The sequence below is a fragment of the Hydra viridissima genome, unplaced genomic scaffold, assembly GCF_058129835.1.
Source record: "Hydra viridissima isolate aposymbiotic clone 2 unplaced genomic scaffold, HvirCarnegie_v1 scaffold_15, whole genome shotgun sequence".
NCBI classification, from domain to species: domain Eukaryota; kingdom Metazoa; phylum Cnidaria; class Hydrozoa; order Anthoathecata; family Hydridae; genus Hydra; species Hydra viridissima.
The window spans coordinates 4260236-4282268 of NW_028324314.1; the positions used below are offsets into that span (position 1 = coordinate 4260236).

At 28.4% G+C, this 22033-nt stretch overlaps 3 protein-coding genes across 10 annotated transcripts in view; 2 read left to right on the forward strand and 1 right to left on the reverse strand.

Annotated features, from left to right (window-relative positions):
- LOC145192968 (meiosis regulator and mRNA stability factor 1-like) overlaps positions 1-2453 on the forward strand; it is a 30175-nt gene extending 27722 nt beyond the window's left edge. For both annotated transcript variants that reach the window (XM_090072755.1, XM_090072756.1), the window contains exons 20-22: positions 299-358; positions 474-497; positions 679-2453. In XM_090072755.1, the coding sequence (XP_089928881.1) occupies positions 299-358; positions 474-497; positions 679-1244 (650 nt within the window). In that variant the 3' untranslated portion in view covers positions 1245-2453. The remainder of the gene's footprint in view (positions 1-298; positions 359-473; positions 498-678) is intronic.
- Positions 2454-4069: 1616 nt separating this feature from the next.
- Positions 4070-7631, reverse strand: LOC145193514 (uncharacterized). Of its 4 annotated transcripts, XM_090072757.1 has the most exons (8): positions 7492-7631; positions 7060-7092; positions 6257-6313; positions 6008-6119; positions 5799-5909; positions 5393-5596; positions 4907-5034; positions 4070-4712 (listed from the first exon to the last, which is right to left on the reverse strand). In XM_090072757.1, the coding sequence occupies exons 4-8, from the start codon at positions 6117-6119 to the stop codon at positions 4665-4667; spliced, it is 603 nt and encodes a 200-aa protein (XP_089928883.1). In that variant the 5' UTR covers positions 6257-6313; positions 7060-7092; positions 7492-7631; the 3' UTR covers positions 4070-4664. The 4 variants fall into 4 exon arrangements, with proteins under 4 accessions (XP_089928883.1, XP_089928886.1, XP_089928884.1 ...); XM_090072760.1 differs by lacking the exon at positions 7060-7092; XM_090072758.1 differs by lacking the exon at positions 7492-7631 and having other exon boundaries at positions 7060-7160.
- A 10003-nt stretch (positions 7632-17634) lies between these two features.
- On the forward strand, positions 17635-20568 carry LOC145193373 (RING finger protein 151-like). 4 transcript variants are annotated; one of them, XR_016447630.1, is made up of 6 exons: positions 17635-17972; positions 18178-18286; positions 18377-18423; positions 19076-19142; positions 19753-19883; positions 19971-20090. XR_016447630.1 is itself a non-coding variant. In XM_090073022.1 (6 exons), exons 1-6 carry the CDS (start codon positions 17959-17961, stop codon positions 20192-20194), a joined length of 606 nt encoding a protein of 201 aa, XP_089929148.1. In that variant the 5' UTR covers positions 17637-17958; the 3' UTR covers positions 20195-20568. The 4 variants fall into 4 exon arrangements, 3 of the variants coding, with proteins under 3 accessions (XP_089929148.1, XP_089929147.1, XP_089929149.1); XM_090073022.1 differs by having other exon boundaries at positions 17637-17972; positions 19736-19883; positions 19974-20568; XM_090073021.1 differs by having other exon boundaries at positions 17641-17972; positions 19736-19883; positions 19971-20568.
- The last annotated feature ends 1465 nt before the right edge of the window (positions 20569-22033 follow it).

Sequence of the window (22033 nt, forward strand, 5' to 3'; positions counted from 1 at the left end):
GAAAGATAAACGTTTGTAGTTTTTTTCATTTTTATTACCGGGGTGTGACCTAAAAAGTCTTTTGCTGTGAGAAAGTGTTAATGTAACAAATTTTATATTGTAAAATAAACATTTGAGGATAATATTTTTTTATTTTAATTAGATATAAGAAGTGCAAGTAAATATTTATTTTACAATATACAAAATGTATCATTTGTTACATTAGGACTTTCTTATAGCATAGGACTTTGTTGGGTTACACTGCGGTATGTTTGGTTTTATTTTTTTTATTGTTGTGCGCTTGAATTTAATGTTTCAGCTGTCAGAAACAATCCTCAGCGTGCGCTCGAACTTGTTGATGTTATTATTGAAAGTGAAGGTAGAAAAAATATAAACATTTCTTTATTACACTTGACCAGACATTTAAACTAACTAAAGAGATTTTTTTAAAGAATTTCTATATTTTCGCAAGAACTTTTTTTTTTTTTTTTTAGACTCTGATGAAGTTGAAAAAGACGGTTAGTAGCTTCTCAAACTTTTAATTTAATTTTTTTTTTTTTTGCAATATTTTTCGCGTATATAACGCCAAATTTGCCATTCTGTGCTTTAGCAAATTTGACTTTTGATTACCTCTTTTTATACTTTGCTTACAGGATTTAAAATTTAAATTTTTAAGATGTTTTTACGCCTTATTTCCAGATCTTTTAGTGTTTGATGATGAGGATGATAAGCCGAATGTTCTATCAGATCTAATAGAGGAAGAACTCACTAATCCACTAGAGTGGTGGATGGATCCTCCGCCCAATCTCTCAGAGCCAGTTCTAGAACCTGAGCTCAGTCAAAGTCAAGTCGTATATGATTTGATATCTTTTACTGAATTTGAACAAAACCAAGACATCGTTAGTGGTGGCTTGAATAAGTATGCTGCTGACAGTGTCTCTATTACAGAGTCTGCTCCATATTCTCTTCAAACAAGCCTTTTGTCAAAAGACACCATTCTTGATGCCTATAATTTTGATCAAAAGGAGATTTTCAGTGAAGAAAGCATCTTATTGTCTGATGTGTTATCGCAGGATTCAACCCAAATTCCTGACAGTCTTGTAGGAAGGCAGACATTCGATTTTCGTACTTCGGATCTCTATGATTGCTTTTCAGATATCACGGTTAGTAGTCAGTGGCAAAAAAGTCAAAGTTCAAATCGTGTGGATACGCCTGACAAAATATCCGCGCGACCAAAACTTGCTGCAAATTTCTCAAAGCAGTAAAAATAATAGTTTTTTTATGTATTTTTGTGGACTCGTTTTTTGTTACCTATTTTTATGTTTCTCTAGGAGGATGCAAGAATGTCACGTTTTATAGATAATAGGAGCTCGTTTGAAACTACGATATATCATATCGCTAGTTTAAAAAAAAAAAAAAAAATAGAAAGGCCACTACTGCCATTCGCTATCCATTTCGGAGCATATACCTTTATGCATATATGAATCATTTATTGATTTATTCACAATAAATTGACTGTCTTATTGATAAAATACAGCAGAGCAATTGCTTTCTTTGTGTTTCATCATACTATTTGATGCGTCTAATCATTTTTTATCTTGCAATATAAAGCAAAATTGGGCGTTGTTTGTTCTATGGATACTAACGACAGGTATCGTAAACGTTATTTCGTTTATTTTCTCCTTTTGCTATTTCACGTCGAAAACGCGTTTTGCAAAGATGTTCGAGGAACGTAAAACCTTTTAATGTCTCAGTTAAGAATGGTCTTAAGGTTTTTACGATTACAATTATGGTATATGCGTATATGTATATATATACATATTGTTACATAATTCACATGCTCTAGATGTGGTACGAAAAAATATGTTAGTATATATACATATATATAGGTATGTATATAAGTGTGTGTGTATATATATATGTGTATATATATGTATATGTAGATATATACTCGTATATATACTATTCACTAAATCTTAACATGATTTTTTTTTGTTTAGAATCTTTATTTCTTATCTTCATAAATATGACATAAATATGAAGGTGACAAGCACTACGTATTTAACGTATTTTTTTCCATTACACTTACATACTGTGCTTTAGGAAAATTGAAATGAAATTCGATTTTTGTTATATTTTTTTAGCTAGAAAACACTAATCAATGTTTTTCATTTGATTGTAATCGACGGAAATCTTTTGTTATTGTTTGGGTTGTGTGGGGCGTTTATTCCACGGTGTAACATTTTAAGGATAAATTTGGTGTAGTTATAACGATCTCTTGCATCACTTTAAGTTCTTTTTCTGACTATTTTTAAATGATTCAGATGAGTTTTATTTTCTCCCAATTACGATTCTTTGTTGACAATTACTTATTTGTCGCAGCCTTGTTTCAACTTAACGCGACTATTTTATTCGTGCAGCTATTTTTGTTAACACCAATGTAAATTTTGTTCTGGCAATAAAGTTTTAAATGGTAACTTTGGTTTGTAATAAATTTATTCCCCATAAAATGATATTTTAAAACATTTAAGCTAAACAATATTTTAAAAAGCTTAACGAAATTTGCTTGTTTTTATTGTTTTTATAATAAAGAAAAAGATTAAATGGTACGAAGATTGAGAGAGAGAGAAAAAAAAAAAAGAAATCTGGTGACGAGGGTATCAAACAAATTTCCTGTAGAATTCGCCCACATGTTGAAAGTATTTTCTAAACTTTCTTTAAAGATGAAAGTAGAAAATTTCTCTTTCAAAATTTAAGTAGAAGGTAGAGATTGACCGTAACCGAACCGAATCTAGACTTCAATATTCTAAATTGGAAAAAAAGTTCCATCAACCAAAGTTAACAAAAAAACTATTTAGTAACGGAATGTACTACTTAGACAGGAAATTCGATTTTCTCTGCAGGAAGTTTGGATAAGGTGGTTATAGTGGCTTGCTTAAGGTGTAAAATTTGTTCAACCATGAAATCGGTAGAATTCCAACGTCAAGTGGCAATTATTTTTCATTTGGATTTTTTTGTTGTCAGTTCATTGCAGAAAAATTTAGGATAGATGTATAAAAACGAAGTTTTTGCCTCTTTTTTAATCAAATGTCTGAAAATGTTTCTCTTATTATCATTATTTGAAAAGAGTTGTCAAGCCATCCAGCTGACTCATAATCACAGGTTCCAGTCTTTACAGATAAAGTGTACATTATGATGTGGGCTGTACACTTTATTTGAAGAGACAAGAACCGAATATCCAGAATGAAATGATTACCAGCATCAAGACTGACACATTTCACCCTCTGATAAGGAAAGCCTTCCACCTTTTTTCAGAACTACATTTGATTTTCAAAGAATCTTCAACCCACTCAAAATCCACTTAAGTGTTGCAACACAGGCATTGAAAAAATTGCAGACTGCATTTTTTTAAAACGAAAATTAATTTTTTGATAAGTTATTTGTAAGGCAGATAAACTTAATAATTTCTTCTAAATTGGTTAACGCAATCGTCTACCAGTGTAAAACATAGACCTTAGATTGACCTGCCAGGATAAAGCATGAGGTTGTCTATTAAGTAAATCTTGAAGAACCATATAGTCAAGTGTGGGGAATTATCAGAAAGAGAATCTATAGGTTATGAAAAGAGGTAGAATAAATACACAAGTAAATTTCAAATACATTAAGCTGCTTCGCTTTAAATACAGAGTATTTTTTCAGTTAAATGTTAAGGAACTTGGATATAAGACCACATGCTTGTTTATTAAAACGCTACCGTGTGAATAAACTTCAGTACTGTTAACTAAATAAGACTTTGACGAAGTAATTAATCAAAATTTAAAGATTAGCAACTTTTTTGTTCATTTAATATCATTTTCTAGCTGGTTTTTTGTACCAGCGCTGTTTATCAAATGCTAAGCATTTTTTATAAAATACTTAAGCATTTGATAAAAACTCCCTTAGATTTTCCCTTGTAATTTACTAGAATCATTTAAAGTCAAACTGGAGATTTCCGTTTTCACAAGGCAAGTAATGAGTGCTATAAAGAAGCTGAACATTACAAATTTTATGCCAACCGATATTGATTGCGTTTTCACAATGAAGACTCGTGTCATTTTAAAATGTTGTATTCCGTAAATAACTACATTTATCGAAAAGTTTAATGAAAAACCTCTCTAAGCAACGCAAATCACTTCTCTAACGAGAACATAAAATAAGCACCTGGAAAAATTGACTTTTTTTTTCAACTGATACCTTAAACAAAAACATTAAACAAAAATGAAAAACCACATAACAACAAACAGGCACATTCACTTTAAAACAACAAAGTAAAATGACAAGCGAAGAGAAATCAACGGTAGGCGGAGAAAACAACTTAAAAACTAAGTAAGCCAAAGAAATGTCATCAATAACACTTCAATAAAGATATAAATAATGCTTCATAAAACAAACTTGTATAGTAAAAAGAAAAAAAAATACGCAAAATAAAAATGTTTTTTACAGCGCAATAAAAATTCTACCGATAAAATAAACAAGCGATAGAAAGCGAAAAAATATATAAATAATACGTTCAATGATGGAATTAAAATAACCAATATCCTATCTTAAAAAAGATGCTATTACAGCTATAAACATGAGAAGAAGATATCTGTGATCTTCTGTCATTAGAACATGATACTAATAACTCAATAAAAACAGTCTCAGTTTTACAAAAGCGCATCATTCGATTTGTCTTTCTTCACCTCAGCAGTAGCCTAAAGAAAAAAACAATGGTGTAAAAAAAGAAAAAATAATGGTGTAAAAAAAGAAAAAAGGATGGTACAAAAAAAGAAAAAGCAATGGTGCAAAAAAAAGAAAAAAAAATGGTGTAAAAAACAAAAAACAAAGAAATAATGAAGACATGAAATGAGATTTAAAATGTTTGTATGAGGTCCTTATTATTGCTTACCCCTTCTCTTCGTTTTTTTAGGAAGAGGACGACAGCAACAACCAAAACAAGAATCAAAAGTAAACTGATGATCACAATGATGGTAATGGTTTTTTTCTTGTTACTATAACTTTTCTTCCCATTGTGATCTAAGAAATGAAAAACAGTAATAGTAAAAAGCTTACATGCTTTTAAATTTTATAATTAACAACTATATAAAATGGTATGCATAATTCGAATGGCTGTGAATCAAAAGTAATTTGTGGAGAAGGAAAATTATTTGTTGTTGCAACAACTAAAACAGCTCTGTAATGGATAAATCTTTTAAAAACATAAAGCTGAAAAAAATGTTTATAATGTAAATTTGAATTAACACAACATAATACAGCATGCGCAGGCATCAAATATACTAACAGATCCAAAACATCTCTCAGATCTCAACAGATCTCTCTCAACATCTCAAAAAATCTCTCTTTATATATTTTTTGGTTTTAGTATTGTACATACGCTTGCAATGATCTTTTTCAACTTTAGTGACATTTCTTTTGTTAATGCATGCTGTCATCTTTAACTCTTCAGAATTTTTGTATAAATGTCCATCAGAACCACAAACTGATTTATCTTCAACAACTGATGCAGATGATGGACAGTAGCATTGATAAGATGTGCTATTGCATATCTCATACATTGAACAAACTTTAGCACCACAAACTACAACAAACATTAAATATAAGTAAGATATCTTTAAGAAAGTAAAATAGCTGTGTGTTTTTACCAATACACTGATTTTATGGCAAATTCTAATAGAACTTTATCTCAGAATTTAGATTGTCTAGGTTGGTAAATTATACATATTTTTATATTTGGTATACAGCTATACAGCATATTTTTATATTTGATACAAAAAACTAACTTTTTGTTTGTGAATCTGTAGAAGGTACTTGTTGTGAGGAAGAAGCTTTCACAACAGAAAATGAAGGAGAAATAACTACTGTAGATTTACTAATTAAAGTTGAAGAAACAACTAAATAAAAAAAAAATTGAATATAAATATTGGTAGTGTATGCCATACAGCAACATAAAATATTTTTCTCACTTGGAATCCTAAATTTATGTGGATACCTTTAAAACTACTTAAGGTTAATGCTGGGGTAGGTGAAATAGTAGAACTCTGTACACAGCACACCAAAGATATAGACAATATAACCAATGTCAATGAAATTAAAGATTCCATCTACAGAGTATGAGATTTGCATTAATTCCATGTATCCATAATAAAATTCACTATTACTAACATTATCAGCATCACATTAAATACATATACTACAATTACTAATATTATAAGTTTAAAAATGCTAACATGCAGTATACCTTAATACTTAAACTTTGTAATTATGTTAAAATGTAGCAGAAACTTTTTCAGTTTTCCTATGAAAAAATTATAGTTGCATTATTTAAAGGGTTCACTAGAAACCTCAAACAAAATTTAAGCACTTTTTATATAGAAGCTAGTAACTAATATAAACTTACATAAACTAAACATCCTGTTTATATATGGTACATACAGCAAATCAAGCAAATAAATATTCTGATTCAACCACAAAGAAACCAATCAAAAAATCATTACAAGATTAAATAAAATTAATCAAAAGAGAAAAAAAAAATCTAAGTTACTTCCCTAGGTTTTTAAGATTTCTTTTTAAAATTTGAAAATTTTAAACATTATCCAAGATTTTAGCAACTTAGATATATAAGAATGCAGTTAAATTACTTTTTGCTTTGCTTAACACATAAGTAAAAACAGTATGTTTAACAAAAAAATAATAATTTCAAATCAATTTATTGCTAATTCATCAATTCTGCTTCTAACAATATCCAGTCAAGCTGGAAAGTTATATACATTAGTAGTAGTTCTTAATTTCACTTGAAACTTGTTTTTGCAAATTTTTAATGTTGAATATACTTTTAAAAAATACATAACAGCATACATTTGAAAGAATTTTAAAATCCAATGTTTAACTAAATAGATTGAAATTTCTTTTATCCATTTTTACCACCCACCAAGAGAAGCTTTGTATAAAATATTGATAATACTATCTTGTTGTATAGCTACATAGCTTGTTAAGTATTTTTATTGATGTATTCAGTATCTATCAAATTTAAGGAATGTTCACCTGAGACAGATGGTGTTTCTTTTCTTAGAGTTACTATGAGAAAAAAGAAAAGAAAAGAAAACAAAAAGGTTACTTATATAAATTAGCCATACATAACACTTAGGATATTTTTTACAATACTTCTTTTTTTATGTCTCAACTTGTAACTTGTCTATAATCATGTTAACGACGTAGGTTTAGATAACTTTACCACTTTTCGGTTTAAAAAATAGTTTTTATTGAAGTATACACCACTCAAAATTCATTAAAACAATAAGTCATTAAATATGTACAAAATAATTAATAATTAGTATCTTTATTGATACACGTGTGGTATTTTTAAAGCTAAATATTTTCTCATAGTTATGACGTACATATCAACGAAAAGGTTCGTACTTTTTATCACAAATTAAAGAGAAAAAAAGTATTAAACTACAAAAAACATTGACTTACTTTATAAACCTGACAGATTTCAACTACTAATAGTGAATTTTTTTTTTTTTTTTTTTTTTTTTTTGATAAGTAAAGAAATTATGAAAAGAACTTTGCGAAAGTTATTAGCAGCGATAAGAAACTAACATTCGGGCGAAAACACGTGGGGTGTGACTTTTAATACAATTAATGTTGAATGCGTTTTGAATTAATTTCGTACGAAGTATATTTTTAGAGGCACTTTCTTAACAAGAAGGGTATTCTAAGGGTTATTAAACTAATGCGCTTGAGTTTGTATCCTGGAATGCAAAATAAGAAATCAGAGAGGAGAAAGAAGTTTGAAGAATGTTTATGTCCCAAAAAAGAGTATTTTTTAGCTTTAAAAGGTGCGTTCAATACACTGGGTAAGAGGTTGTGTAAATTGTGATTGTAAGAAGAAAAAAACACGCATTATCATACCGAAGATTTTTAACAAGAGCGGTCTAATCTCATGTAATTGCTCTTACAAAATAAAAACTCGAAAAAATTGAAATATGAATATATTTGATGTTAGCAATAATCAAATCCTGTCACCTAATATATATATATATATATATATATATATATATATATATATATATATATATATATATATATATATATATATATATATATATATATATATATATTTAAAAGAAAAAAAGTTTTTAATTCAAATTTAAAAATCAATTCTTCGAAACTTTTTCTAAAAACAACTTTTTATCAAACTAATTTCAGTTAATCTATTTAATCAATTAAATGATATTTAAATAATTAATAACTATGCTAAAAAGTTGACAATTAAAGTTATTAAAATTAATAAATTTTTAATATATATCTTGGAGTGTTTCTCTTTTGTATTCGGTCCAAATAAAAAATGAAAGATAGCTCTTAGATATTTTTGTAGTTTTATGACATAACTGATTGCAAATCTTCTCTTTGACGGTTCTTATCAACCCAAAAATCGTTAAAAAAAAAAAAAAAGGTTTTTATGGACACGTTTGCTTAAGATGTATGAAGTCATGTGAATAGATTTATCAGATAAAATTACTACATAATTGGGTTAAAATGATCTTAAGCAAGTTTAAAAAAAAAAAAAAAGACATGTTGAGGGTACTTCCCTCATCAAAAATTAAAATTATTGAATTAATTTTTTTTTATTATTTTTTATCAAATTTAATAATTTGGTTAATAATGAAAACTAAAAATCATAACATTAAAAATATTTGTCTCTTTTTTTTTTTAAAGATGCGTTTTTCTGAACGTTTTTCGGAATGGATCGCTAAATCTTTTAATACAGCTCGTTCTTTTGAAATTATACTGAATTATTTCATTCTGAAAAGATAAACTTTTTTTGACATTTTTGATAAGTTGAATTTTTGAAAAATTTTGTTTTGCGGTTGCGTTTTAACAGTCTCATTAAATTTTAAAAATTTTTCATGAAGGAAATGGATAACCCCAAATATTTCCTTACAAATTTTTAATTAAGCCCCAATTATTTTATCCTCATCGGGAGCTTCCATTCACCGGAAGACAACAACCTAAGAATGGTATGTCTTGGAGTTAGTTTTTGTGACGTATATTCATTTTTGTTGAGCTAAAACTGTTTTGTTTTGAAATACAAAACGGAAAACGACTTGTTTCGTGTACGAGAAAGTTTTTCCCTCGATTATTCCAACTTAAAGTCAACGTTGATAGCTGGTAGCTGTCTTAGCTGGTATTATTCGTGCATCTTTATTTTAAAACATGATCTCTTAGAAACTATCCTTTTCGTTTGTCCTTACAAGTTGCATTATATTTATCTCCGTGCGAGTTGTTTGTGAATTTCTACTTTAACGTATAACTGCTTTTACTTTGATGAAACAAGCTTTCATCAGCGACAAGCGATTAGTAGTTCCTGCGGTTATCTACACCGTTTCGCCTGGTGTTTTTTTTTTTTTTTTTTTTTTTTTTTTATTACTATTGTTTTTAAATTTCTGTTTCATTTTAAATAAAAGTTTGAAAAAGAAATTTTTATCGGTCACGTTGTATTTGAACTGAATTGGTCACAGTTTACTCCGTTTTTAAACGTTATTACTTATTTAAAATAATTGTCTGGAAAATGTATTATTAATACATTTTCCAAAAATAATAGGTTTCCCCATATTTTATACAAGTAACACTTTTTTACGCAATTTAAAAAAAACCACGGAATAAAATTTAATAAACTGTTTCTCGCTCGTGTTGCTTGTCAAATTACAATGTAATTGATGTCAAACCAGTAAAAGAAAAAAGAGTACCATTAAAAAAACCACTTTTTTGCTTACGAAATATTTTCAAAAATAGTAATGTAAAAAATTTTTTTTTTAATTTCGTCTGCGCCGATTTAATTACGTCTAAAAGCTATTGTTTGTTATCAAAGGAAAGAATATTTTATTTTGAAACACGGTGTACCAGATGATAATTTCCATATGAAGGGGTAGGGGAGAATAGTTCACTATTCCTAAGTGGAGAGTGACACCGTAAGGGGTTTTGTAATTATCTTTACCGCTGTAAGAATTTCCGTTTCGTATCCCCTCTTTTCTCCAAAGTATCGTGGTTGGAAACTTGAGTCGGCAAGACTTTTGAGGATAATTGCGTCAATTCAGGTAATAGCTGATATAAAATTTCCTAACGAAATCATTCGATAATTCATAGTAAATTTAAAGAAATCTGTCGATGGGTTTTGATCAAGCTTATGATAGAACAAAAAAAACGTTTTTTATGATTTTAGGACGTAATTCTAGGAAGAGGGAAATTAAGACTTGGGGCGGGGAAGGGTTAGCTACAATTACCCTAATTTTTCACTCATCTTGATTCGACACCATAAAATACGTGACTTCTCACCAGCCCCCAGTGGAAAAGCTGTTTTTTATATTTTTGAAATGATAATCCAAAAGAAAAGAGAAAAATTAATATAAAATTCCCTTTTAATGAACTGAGGAAAATTCGACTTGTTGTATAAAGTTATCTGCTTGAGCAAAACGCAGCTTTTTAATGAAGGGTTTATTGACTGCGCAAGATACCACTGCGCTGAGCACTGACGAAGAATATCTTACGTAATAAACAGTTTGCTGTATAAATTGCAGCGCGGTGAAGAACAAAAAATATTCTCAACTCACAAAATATTGTTTACAACTAAAAAACACCACTGATCTCTATAATAACTGGATAGCGCATCTCTAATATCAAAGTTGACGCCAAAATCGCCATATTGGAAAGCCCCAGAACAATGAAATCTGATGTGTGCGATAAAGCGATAAAGCGATAAGCCGAAAAACAGAACTTAAAGCTTACGGGATTAAAATTTTTGGGGCTTTCCAATATGGCGATTTTGGCGTCAAAAAATAAGAAGTTTTGCTCGGAGTTGCGCTATCCAGTTATTATAGAGATCAGTGAAAAACACTGATTGAATTTGATAAGTTTTAAGTGAAATTATTTGCAAACCGAAAATCAATATATGATGGTTAAGATTACCAATAGATCATGATAGTCAATAAATCATGTTGACCAAAAACATAGCAACCAAAAAATCATGGCAACCAAAAAACATAAATATAGATAACAAAACTATCCAAGATTAAAAAACTATCCGAGATTAAAAACTATCCGAGATTAAAAAACTATCCCAGATTAAAAAACTATCCGAGATTAAAAAACTATCCGAGATTAAAAACTATCCGAGATTAAAAAAACTATCTGAGAATAAATAACTATCCGAGATTAAAAACTATCCGAGATTAAAAAACTATCCGAGAATAAAAATGTTTCTGAAAAACCGAAGTTCCAAATCTAAAAAAATCTTTTTGTGAATATTATAGCATAATAAAAATGAAACAAAAATTTGAGAGCTATAAATATATAAACATCAGATGAATTTGGAAAATATATAAGTTTGAAGCAACTTATGTCTAAAGTTGATGACATAAAATATAATATTGTAATAGGCTGCAAAAAGATTTGTAAGTGCTCCTAAAAAGGAAAACCACCTGAAGGGAAAATTAAATTAGTAAAAGTTACAAAAAAAATTTAAATCTTCTGATGCAACAAAGGAAGGAAATTATAAGCCTACATTTCCAAAAACACATCAATTTAATATGCGATCCTGCACTTGATTAAAGAAATCAAAGGCTCTTTTGTAAAAAAAAGAATTTACTTTGGACACATATGTTGATATTTCTAAAGAACTTTTTAAAGTGCCTTAGAAATATTTACCTTTTAAAAAGTATTTTTAACTCTTTAGTGACATACGGTAAGCGCTTTTCAATTACACTGGATTAGCACACTTTTTTTTTAAATCATTCCTCGCCCCAGCTGCGAGCATTTTAACTGACTAGATGCATTTTTTGTAATTTTTGGGAAATCGTACCCTTTTTCAGATATTGCAGATAAATGTAATGAGCTGAAAGTAAAACCCTTTTTTTGCCCTGGATGTAAACAAATTTTGAATAATATGTTTACATTGCAAAATAATTATGCCGCTATTTTAAACGTTTAATATATATATGTAAACGTATAATTTTTCATTTAATCTTTATTGTAATATTATAGTTTTTCAAATAAAATATCTTTATTGTCTTGACAATTATTATCTTCATTACATTTAAGATAAATAACTTTTCCTAAAACCTAAAAATTTAATTAAAACAAAAAATCATTCAAAAAAAATATTTTCTTCACCTGAACTCCTATGGCAGCAGATTTTTGCTGAAATGATTCTCTGGAGGACATTATGGGGAATAAAATGATTGTTTTGAGGACATTATGGAGAATAAAATGATTGTTTTGAGGACATTATGGAGAATAAAATGATTGTTTTAAGGACATTATTTAAAACGAAATCATTGTAATAATTGTGACGATCGCCACTTCAAACTAAACCTCCCTCAAAAGAAAAGTATGCTAAACTTTTATAGAATAACAGAAAAACAATTGATAAAATAAACAATAAGTATAAGAGTTAATATAATTCATAAAATTATAAAACTTAAAAAACCCAACTGTTGTTGAAGTAATAAATGCTTAGAATTAGGATCTTCGAATTTAATCTGTAAAATGAAATCTGGCTTGAGGAGGAAGTGTTTTTAGTTGGTTTTTATGAATGAATATTTTCAGGATCTATGATTCATTTTAAATGTAAATCTCTTCTTGGAAGACTTTTAAAGGAGATTCACCACAAGAAACCGTTAAAATCTGAAGGAGCTTTTCTTACTGGAATACTGTAGTATTCAAAAAGTCACTCTTATGAAGAAATAAATTGGTTCTTAAAAACTCTGTCATTGGTCAGTTGAAAATGCGATAAACAAAATAAAACATTCAAACTTAAGAGCCATTCATAAAAGTTTAGTTTCATAAAGTCATTTTTCAAAGCCATCCATGTTTGTGTGTAGCACTTTCAAGCATTCATAAAAGTCGATTTTAATGTGATGTGCAGGTTTTTATGAGCAAAATCATTTTGTAAATACATAAAGAAAAACTCAGGTTTTTCACATGGCCAAAAACACTTTTTTCATCAGCCAAAACCACCCAAGAAGTATTTAATAACAAAAATTCTCTACTTTTGAATATTAAGTCTCTCATCTTATCTAAGACTTATATTAGCATGTTCTGAGTTTTTTTAGAGAGAATTTCAGGTTTTATTCACTATAAAAATGATTAAACTCCTTATTAGCTCACGTTTAGTTTATAAACCATGTCTCAAAAACACACTTATTTGACAAGTAAACAGTAAACTATGTTTTGAAATTTCAAGTTCGATTTTTGAATTCGGACCAAAACACCAGGAGTCGATCCTATAAAATTTTAGAATTTCAGAATAGCGCAATGTAAATAATTACTCCGAAATTCAGTGTAAAGTTTCAAATCTGGCTGAAATTCAGCGTAGGCTTTCAAAACTGCGCTATTCTCAAAACGTGATCCAATAAATAATCCTAAAAGCTGTGTAGTCATAGAAACCATAGTCAACTATGATCTCTCTGAATATAGGTAAAAAAAAAACAATACTTTTTTGCAGCAAGTTAGTTACGACTTCATAAGATATTTCGTTAAGATATTTCTTTACTAATTTTTAATTTTAATTCTAAAATGTCTGTATGTTTCTCTATTCTACAAAGCTTCAATATAATCAGTGTGAGTTACAAACAAGATGCGACAGAACAAGTGGCTTTTTCTATGGTTTTTAAGTTTGTAAATAAAGTATTCAAAATTTTATGAAATTTTTCTTCAGTAATGAGACCAATGATAATAAAATCACAAATCATAAAATAAGAAGAGCAAAAATCTTAGATGGTGGTGGTGGTAGTTTCGATTTTATTGCATCATGCTGATTCATGATTGTTTGCTCATCCAACTCCAAGTCTCTTAAAACAATTGATGTTGACGCAATAATGCCCTCGCGAAAAAAAATTTAAATAGGAGCACAACATCAATGAACAGTTTTTATATACGTCACGTTAAAGTTATTGTCACCAATGTGGGCCAAATATCATCCGTTTAAAAAGTTTCAAATTTTAAAATTAATAAGGTTAAACATACCAATATTTTTATCTTAGAGTGTAGAGTAGGCATGCTTTTGATTGATAATTTTTTTTTTTTGCAATTAATTTCTGTTGTTTCAGCTTGAGGTAACATAAAAATTCATTTAAAACTCAAACTATAACTATAAATAAGGCTTTTCCTAAGGCTATGACTCTGCACCCAAGGCAACAGCTGAGTTAGAATTAAAACTTGAAAAAGCTTTAGGTATGAGTACCACTATAAAAGTTATTGAGTCTAAAGCTATGGCTAAGCAAAGGTGCTACGAAATTCCTTCAGCTGATCAAGTTAAAACCCAGAAGAAGATTGGCAAAAGAAAATGTTCTGACCATCTGCCAGGTAGAGGGAGTTTGTCAACTTTAAGAAGCAAAAAATGGTAATTTTAGCAGGGAAATGGTGCTCTTCCACTGAAGCTTATAGAGGCTTAAAATGATGAACTGAGTCAGATAGCAATTTTTTCAATACTTTGACCCACAAAAACTTTGACCCATGTTGTCAACAAAAACCAGGGTGTTACTAAATTTCTTTCTTATATAAAGTTCAAATATAGAATGAAATATTTATAGTTTTTAAAATTTATATAGTCACTTCAATTTTTTAAAACGTTCCTTGTAATATTCTCAATAGGATAAGCAAATTAGTTTTTAATCTTACATTTGGGAGTTAAACTAAAAGGAAAAAAAAGAACAAATGTCAATGAAATGCCAACATTAATAAATTTTTTCTCTCAATACACGTGGTGTATTGAGAGAACCTTTTTAATTTTATTCAAAATGAACTAGATTTTATAAAGATTTTTAGGTAATTTTAAGGTTTGCAATAAATTTTTATACAAAAATTTATAGTAAACCTTAAAATTACCTAAAATTTTTGTTATGGATTAATATAAATAAAAAATTATTTGCTATTTAAAACAATACATGTCTTTTTAAAAAATAACTTTTCGTGGGAAACCACTTTACGTGCAGTACCACCTAGACCTATCAGTTAAAGACCAGGTAATGTTTAAAAAATTTCAAATTATAGTTCAGAAAATTTAAGGTTGTATGAAAATAAATAATATGTACTTAATACTGAGAAGATATTTCTAAAAAAAATGGTACAAAAATTTAACTTAACTATCAACTTGTATCACAAGCTGTCAAGTTGTCTCACAGCCCCGCAATGTCCTTATTTATAGTTCTCTTTTTAGTTCATTTCATTGAAAATTTGATCTATCAATAATATCATAATTTAAATACATATTTCTGAGAGGATATATATATATTTACATATATATATATATATATATATGTATATATATATATATATATATATATATATATATATATATATATATATATATATATATATATATATATATATATATATATTCATTTAAAAAAGCTATAGGAACTGAAATTTACTTTTACTGCTACAGTGCTAATAAATCTTTAAGTTCAAAAATATTTGTACCCATGAGTCATGCCAACGCCCGGGTACTTGTGAGTTGGCATAAGAATATTTTTTGTGTGTAAACTTACAAACTTTAATTTAAAAAAGCTTTTTTATCTGCTGCTAGAAGTGTGATCAGAAAATGTGAACTATCAATTACTTCAGTGAGGTATTCTCTCAGTTCAAACAGAGAGTTGTATGTGGCACGATGAACAGTGTCAGTACCAACTCCATGGGAATCACTCATGACATAATAAAAAGATGCTGTTGTTTTAAATAAACAAAAAATAACCCAAATTTAAAAATCAAAAATTCATTTTTGTAAATATATTCTTCTTGAATCAAATTTGGAATGTCTGAATTCTCGGAAATGACTGGTGTCTGAATTCTCGGAAATGACTGGTGTCGGGAAATTTAATCATCCTTCAATAAAAGACCTTTAAAAAGGTTAGAAGCATGAACGTGATCAAAAACGTGACAAATTTTTATAATTTTAGTTTTTTAAAGTCCAGACCTCAATGCTATAAAATTTTCTCATGAATGACCTATGCAGCTGACTTAAAATTTGACCTTAAATGTCTCTAATTTGAACAAAAATCAGCCTGTACAAGTCTGCGGGGCTGGATCCTTGATTTGTATTGATTTGATTCAAAATTTATTCTTCAGGTGTCAATATTTAAAGTATAAAAAGTTGTATTAATAATTCAAAGTTTTTTCTGAAAAACGTTTCAATTGATATGACACTTTTCGAAGTGCATACCAAAAAAAATGGAGGAAAATCTTGATTTTGTTCTCGGGGATTCAGATTTTGATTTCTTTGAGACTCATGATTCAGTCAGCAAAAGAACTTTCAATTAGTTGAAATCAAGAACGGTTCTTAATGGCTGGTAATTTTTCCAAAACATTTTGTCACTGACGTATTCATCAAATAACTTAATTATTTGATTTTAGTGTAAATTTACGCTGAAAATACAGTAGCGTGCAAAAGTTTTTAAACAGCTAACTTTTTCAAGTTTTTTGTCATAACCTTTTGACTTTTCACTGTAAATGAATAAAACTTTTAACAATTTTTTATATAATATGATTACATAGTATAATTTACTCAAAAAAATGAAAACTTGTAACGAAAGGAAGAAATTTAGATTTTATTGAAAACATAATCGTGCAAAAGTTTTATAAACAAATGAAAAAATTCAAAAAAGAGTATTTCTTAATATTGCCACCGCCATGTTTAACTGTTGACATTTGATACTTAGGAGAAAATCTTTCATCTATCGGACGTCTCATGTACTTGATACTATCGCTACCAAACATGTAAAACTTTGATTCGTCACTGAATAAGACTTTGGACCATTCTTTTGAAGTCCATTGCAAATGATCTTTTACAAGTTTTCTTTGGGCTAAGCATTTATTTGATAATATTAATATTAATTTGATAATAAAACAACATACCGTGGCGTGTTGTTAAGTGCAGTGTAAATACTGCAAAACGTCGCCTCCATCGCCTCCTAATTTGACAAATGATAAATTTTGTATGCTTATAAAATTAGTATTTATTTATACTTTACAACTTTTAAATAATACTTAGATATCTAATTAAAATAAAAAAATCATTTTCACCAAATACTTGTGTTACAATATAAAATCTCCCATTAAAACTTTGTTATAGCATAGGACTTTGTTAGGTTTTACCACAGTAGTTCTTGCTCAAAAAGTTATTCAATTCGACAGGAGATCTTTCGGGGATCTTGTTTTGATTTTCTTACCAAAGTTCTATCTTGATATTCTCTAGCGACGATTCCGTGGACTTTCCCATTATTTTTTAAATTCAATTTAAGTTAAATATTATCTCCAGTAAATTAATTTAAATATAAATACATTTTTCTTAATGAAATCTTGATTTTCTTAATGGGGCATGGAGCTGTTTATGAACTTTTGCACGGTTATGTTTTTAATAAAATTTGAATTTCTTCCTTCCATTACAAGTTATCATTTTTTTGAGTAAATTATACTATGTAATCATATTATAGAAGCAATTGTTAAAATTTCACTCATTTTCAGTTAAAAGTCAAAAAGTTATGATGAAAAAACTTGAAAAATTTAGCTATTTATATACTTTTGTACGCTACTGTACGTTTATAGAATTGACCCCAGGAGAAGGCCGTTTAACCGGGAAAAAAAAGAGAACTCATGTCGTGATAGCCTTACATGAAATATGTTAAATAAAGTAAAAGATGGTCTACTATCCAAGAGATAAATAGTCTGACCTTCGTCTATGACCCCAAGATTTAAATACTGTTTAAGTATCAATTAAAATACGATCAATAGCATTAAAAAAGAAGTAAATTGATAAATGAATGCATATGTATATATAGTGTGCATGGACACTTACAGTAACTAAGTGTACTTGCGTTTCAAAATACTACCTATTACCTAATCATAACAGAAACCTTTCTCATATCTTATAGCTGGTAAAAAATTAAAATGGGTGAAGCAAGGTAGTTTGTGTATACGCAATCGCTTAAGATTTATAAACTACTTATATAGTTCAAAAAAACTGAAAAAAAAAATCAATTATCACAAATGTTATTTATTTGTATACAGTATTTATACAGCATAAATACATCAGTGTATAAATATAAAAATTGTTTTTTTTTGAATAATATGTTTATGCAAATGACTATTAGTTTTTTTGTTTTTCAGACATTTCTTGAATCCAGAGTCTGTTAGTGTCCATCTGTTTTGCTCTGTTTGCCAAGATGTTTTCAGGGAACCATTGCGTGCTCCCTGTGGTCATAGCTTCTGTAAAGAGGTATTTTATTTGTCTTTAAATACATGCAAAAAAATATGCAATTTTGAATGTTAAAAAATAAAACCATTTAATTAAAGTTCCTTTATTTAGTGCATCAATACTTGGCTAGCCCAAAGTAAAACTTGTCCAGAAGATAGGTAAGTTATTATTTTGAAACTTTGTATATGTTTTGTAAGTTGGATTTTTGATAAATTATTTTCTTTTTTTATTAGTATTAAAATGCAACCATCTTAAACCAACATAATTTTCTGATTTATATAAAGTCCACTCAGCACATTTCATACAAATACTCTAGGAGCACGTATGGGAGATAAATATTGTATTGCATATGTATTGCATATATTCACATACATTGAATATGTATTGTACACCTGCATTTGCAATACATATATGCAGTACTTATTTATTACATATATAAATACATGCAATACATGTCTGCATATGCATATAAATGTATGCAAAAAAATTAGTAAAAAGCAATGTTTCTGGAAGTTTATTAAGTCAGTTTTATCAAACTTTTTTACTATTCGAAACTATTAGTTTCAATTTTCAAAGTGTTATAATTTATTATAATTTTGGTTTTAAAATTAAATATTTTTTTAGTTTAAATATATTTAAATTTGAATAAATGGTAATAAATCATAACAACAAAAATATTACATTTAAACAAATAGCTAAACAAAATATTACATTACTAAAATATGTGAGTTTTAAATGTTTATTGATTTAAAGAAAATGGTCTGAAGGAACCTGTAATCTAAGTTGTATTGTTTTGTTGTCTGACTTTAGAAAACCAATTCACAAGAAACAGTTGCACTATGATTTCATTCTTGCAAATATCATTGGAGATCAAATGGTTTGTTTGTTTTACATTTTAACATCAAAATTTAAATTATTTTTTAAAAAAAATTTTTCTTTTGGAATAAGAGCTAGTCTGTTTTTTAAAATTTAATCCACTGAGTACAGATTTACTGAAATATTGATACCTACTGAAACTTGGATGTATGAAACTCAGAAGATATTGAAGCCTATTTTAAACAAATGTTGTTGTTCCAGTTTCTACCGCCTAAACTTTGCTCATCCAGAAAAGTTCACATTGGTTGCAGTGTTTAAATATATTTTTAATCTTCTGTTTATGAAGTTTATAAAAGTATAAGACAGATTTAGAAAATAAAGATAACAGGAAACTACATTAATTACATCATATTAATTTCAAAATCAGAAGTTTATCACTTCCTAAATTTTTTCTTTATGATGACCTGAAGTATTTTTGATAGCTACTCTGTCAAGTTAGGATAGCATACTTAATTTTTTAATAACAAAAAAACTGGTATTATGAGTGCAGTTAAATTTATGTAGCTATATAATGAAATGTATAGCTACATAAATTTAACTGCACTCATTTATCCTGTTTATCTTTTCTTTGAGTAAATTTCTTTATCTTTTTAGGTTGCTTGTCCTTTCAGGTCAAAAGGCTGTGAATATGTTCAAAAACTGGAAACTCTCTCCTCTCATAAAAAATCCTGTATTTTCAATCCAATCAATTTGCCATCGTTTTTGAAAGAAAGCCCTTTATGTATCAAAAGTTCAAATTTAGGTAAAAAATATTGTTGAAAATTGTTCACTTTTTGGTTATATTAACATTTTATGTTTAATTTCACATTATGCTTTCTCTATATTTTAGTAGATGAAACTCTAGACGAACAGAAATTACCGACACCCGCAAAACCTTCTCTAAAAATGCGACTTTTCTGTGACAAAAGTAAAAGGGATTTACTGTGCTCTGTTTTTGAAAATAAAATTGAAAGTTCGAGTAAGGTCGAAGAATCTTCTAACAAAGAGTGGTTGAGCAAAGCAAACGTGTTAAAGAAGCCAAAATTAGATACAATTTTGCTGGATAGTCCCTAATAATGCAATAGAATTAAAATTTAGGTGTATGAATGTTACAAACTTTTACGGACTTCAATCAAACTTAGTTTAGATTTTAGAGAAATTTCGATGATGAAAGGAGTACTGATATTTATTTAAAACAAGTTTTTTTTTTTTTTTTTTTTTATTAATTCTGAACTGTACGTACTTTTCCTTCCAAAAAAATATACTCAATCGTAGAACCTTTAAATATGAGTCCTTGATAAATGTGATTTTTGCTTTGTTTACGAACTTTAAAATGAAATGTTTCTTTTAGTTTATTTTCGGGAACTATTATTTAACTTTGTTTTTAGTAAATAAAACTGAAATTGTTAATAGTTAATATAATCTAACTAATAAACGTTTTTCACAAACTTTTACTGTTTTTATGTCGAACCAAAGATAAATGCACAGGCTCGTTGTATTTTTTATGGTTGTCGTGAAAAATGTAATTGGATTTCTCGTTTAATACCAGTTCACTTATCTACTGCAAAAAAAAATTTCTTTTTGATGTTGCAACAAACAAAACCTAACTATTCGAGCAAAGCTTTGATTATTTCTGAACTAAGGCATGCTATCGGAAAATTCTGCCCACCTTTTGCGGTGTGATAAAGCTAGTTAACGGTCGTTTTTTGAAATTATTTTTGTGTGTGTGGTAGTGTTTGTATAATAGAACATTTTGGCAGAAAAAAATAATTTAAGATATTGTTTAGTTTCAAAATGTCAACCGAGCAAACTAAACAAAGATTTTTGATTGTGGACAAACACTTAAAAAATCCAACTTTATTGAATATAAAGTTGGCGAAATCATTAAAAATATCAAGAAGAACTGTAGATACTGTTCTTAAACGGTTTACAGAACAGAAAACTATTCTGAGAAAACAAGGAAGTGGTCGAAAAAAACGCACTGCAAATCCTAGAGCTCTCGAACGGTTGGAGACTTCATTGGAAGAACATCCTGATTGGTCTGATAGATATCGAGCGAAAAAACTGAAGGTTTCCAGTTTTTTTGTACACAAATGGCGACAGAGACTTGGATATCAAAGTTTTAAAGTAGTTAAAATGCCAAATCGAAACGATAAACAAAATTCAACCGCAAAGAGTCGAGCTCGAAAGTTGTATGACAACTTGTTAACAAAACATAATGGATGCATTTTGATGGATGACGAAACTTATGCTAAAATGGATTTTAAACAAATTCCTGGGCAGTGCTACTATGCTTCTAAAATAAGAGGAAATGTGAGTGATAAATACAAGTATGTAATGACTGATAAGTTTTCGAAAAAATTGATGATTTGGCAGGCACTTTGCTCTTGCGGCAAAAAATTGCCAATTCATGTTTGTTTGGGCACAATGAAATCTTCGGAATACGTGAAATGTTGTCTTTCTCGTATAAAACGACTAATTAAAGCTCATAGAAGTACTTCAGTATTGTTTTGGCCTGATTTAGCCACAATACATTACTCAAAAGATGCTCAAAAGTTTTACGATGATAATGGAGTGATGTTGGTTCCGAAAAAGATGAATCCTCCAAACTGCCCCGAATTACGTCCTATTAAAAAATATTGGGTCATCATAAAAAAGAAATTGAAATTAAGAGGAAAAACAGTAAAATCAGCTACAGATTTGAAGAAAAAATGGGATTACGCTGCTAAAACTTACAAAAATCACTCTGTCCAGAAACTTATGGAAGGCATCAAAAAGAAAGTCAGAATTTTCTGTAAAACTCAATTTTTTTTTGTTTTTTCCCTATTAAAATGTAATCTTTACAGTCTTAATTTTTCAAAAATATATTGATTTAAATACATTTAAGCTTTCTTACATCCTTTTTTGATCAAG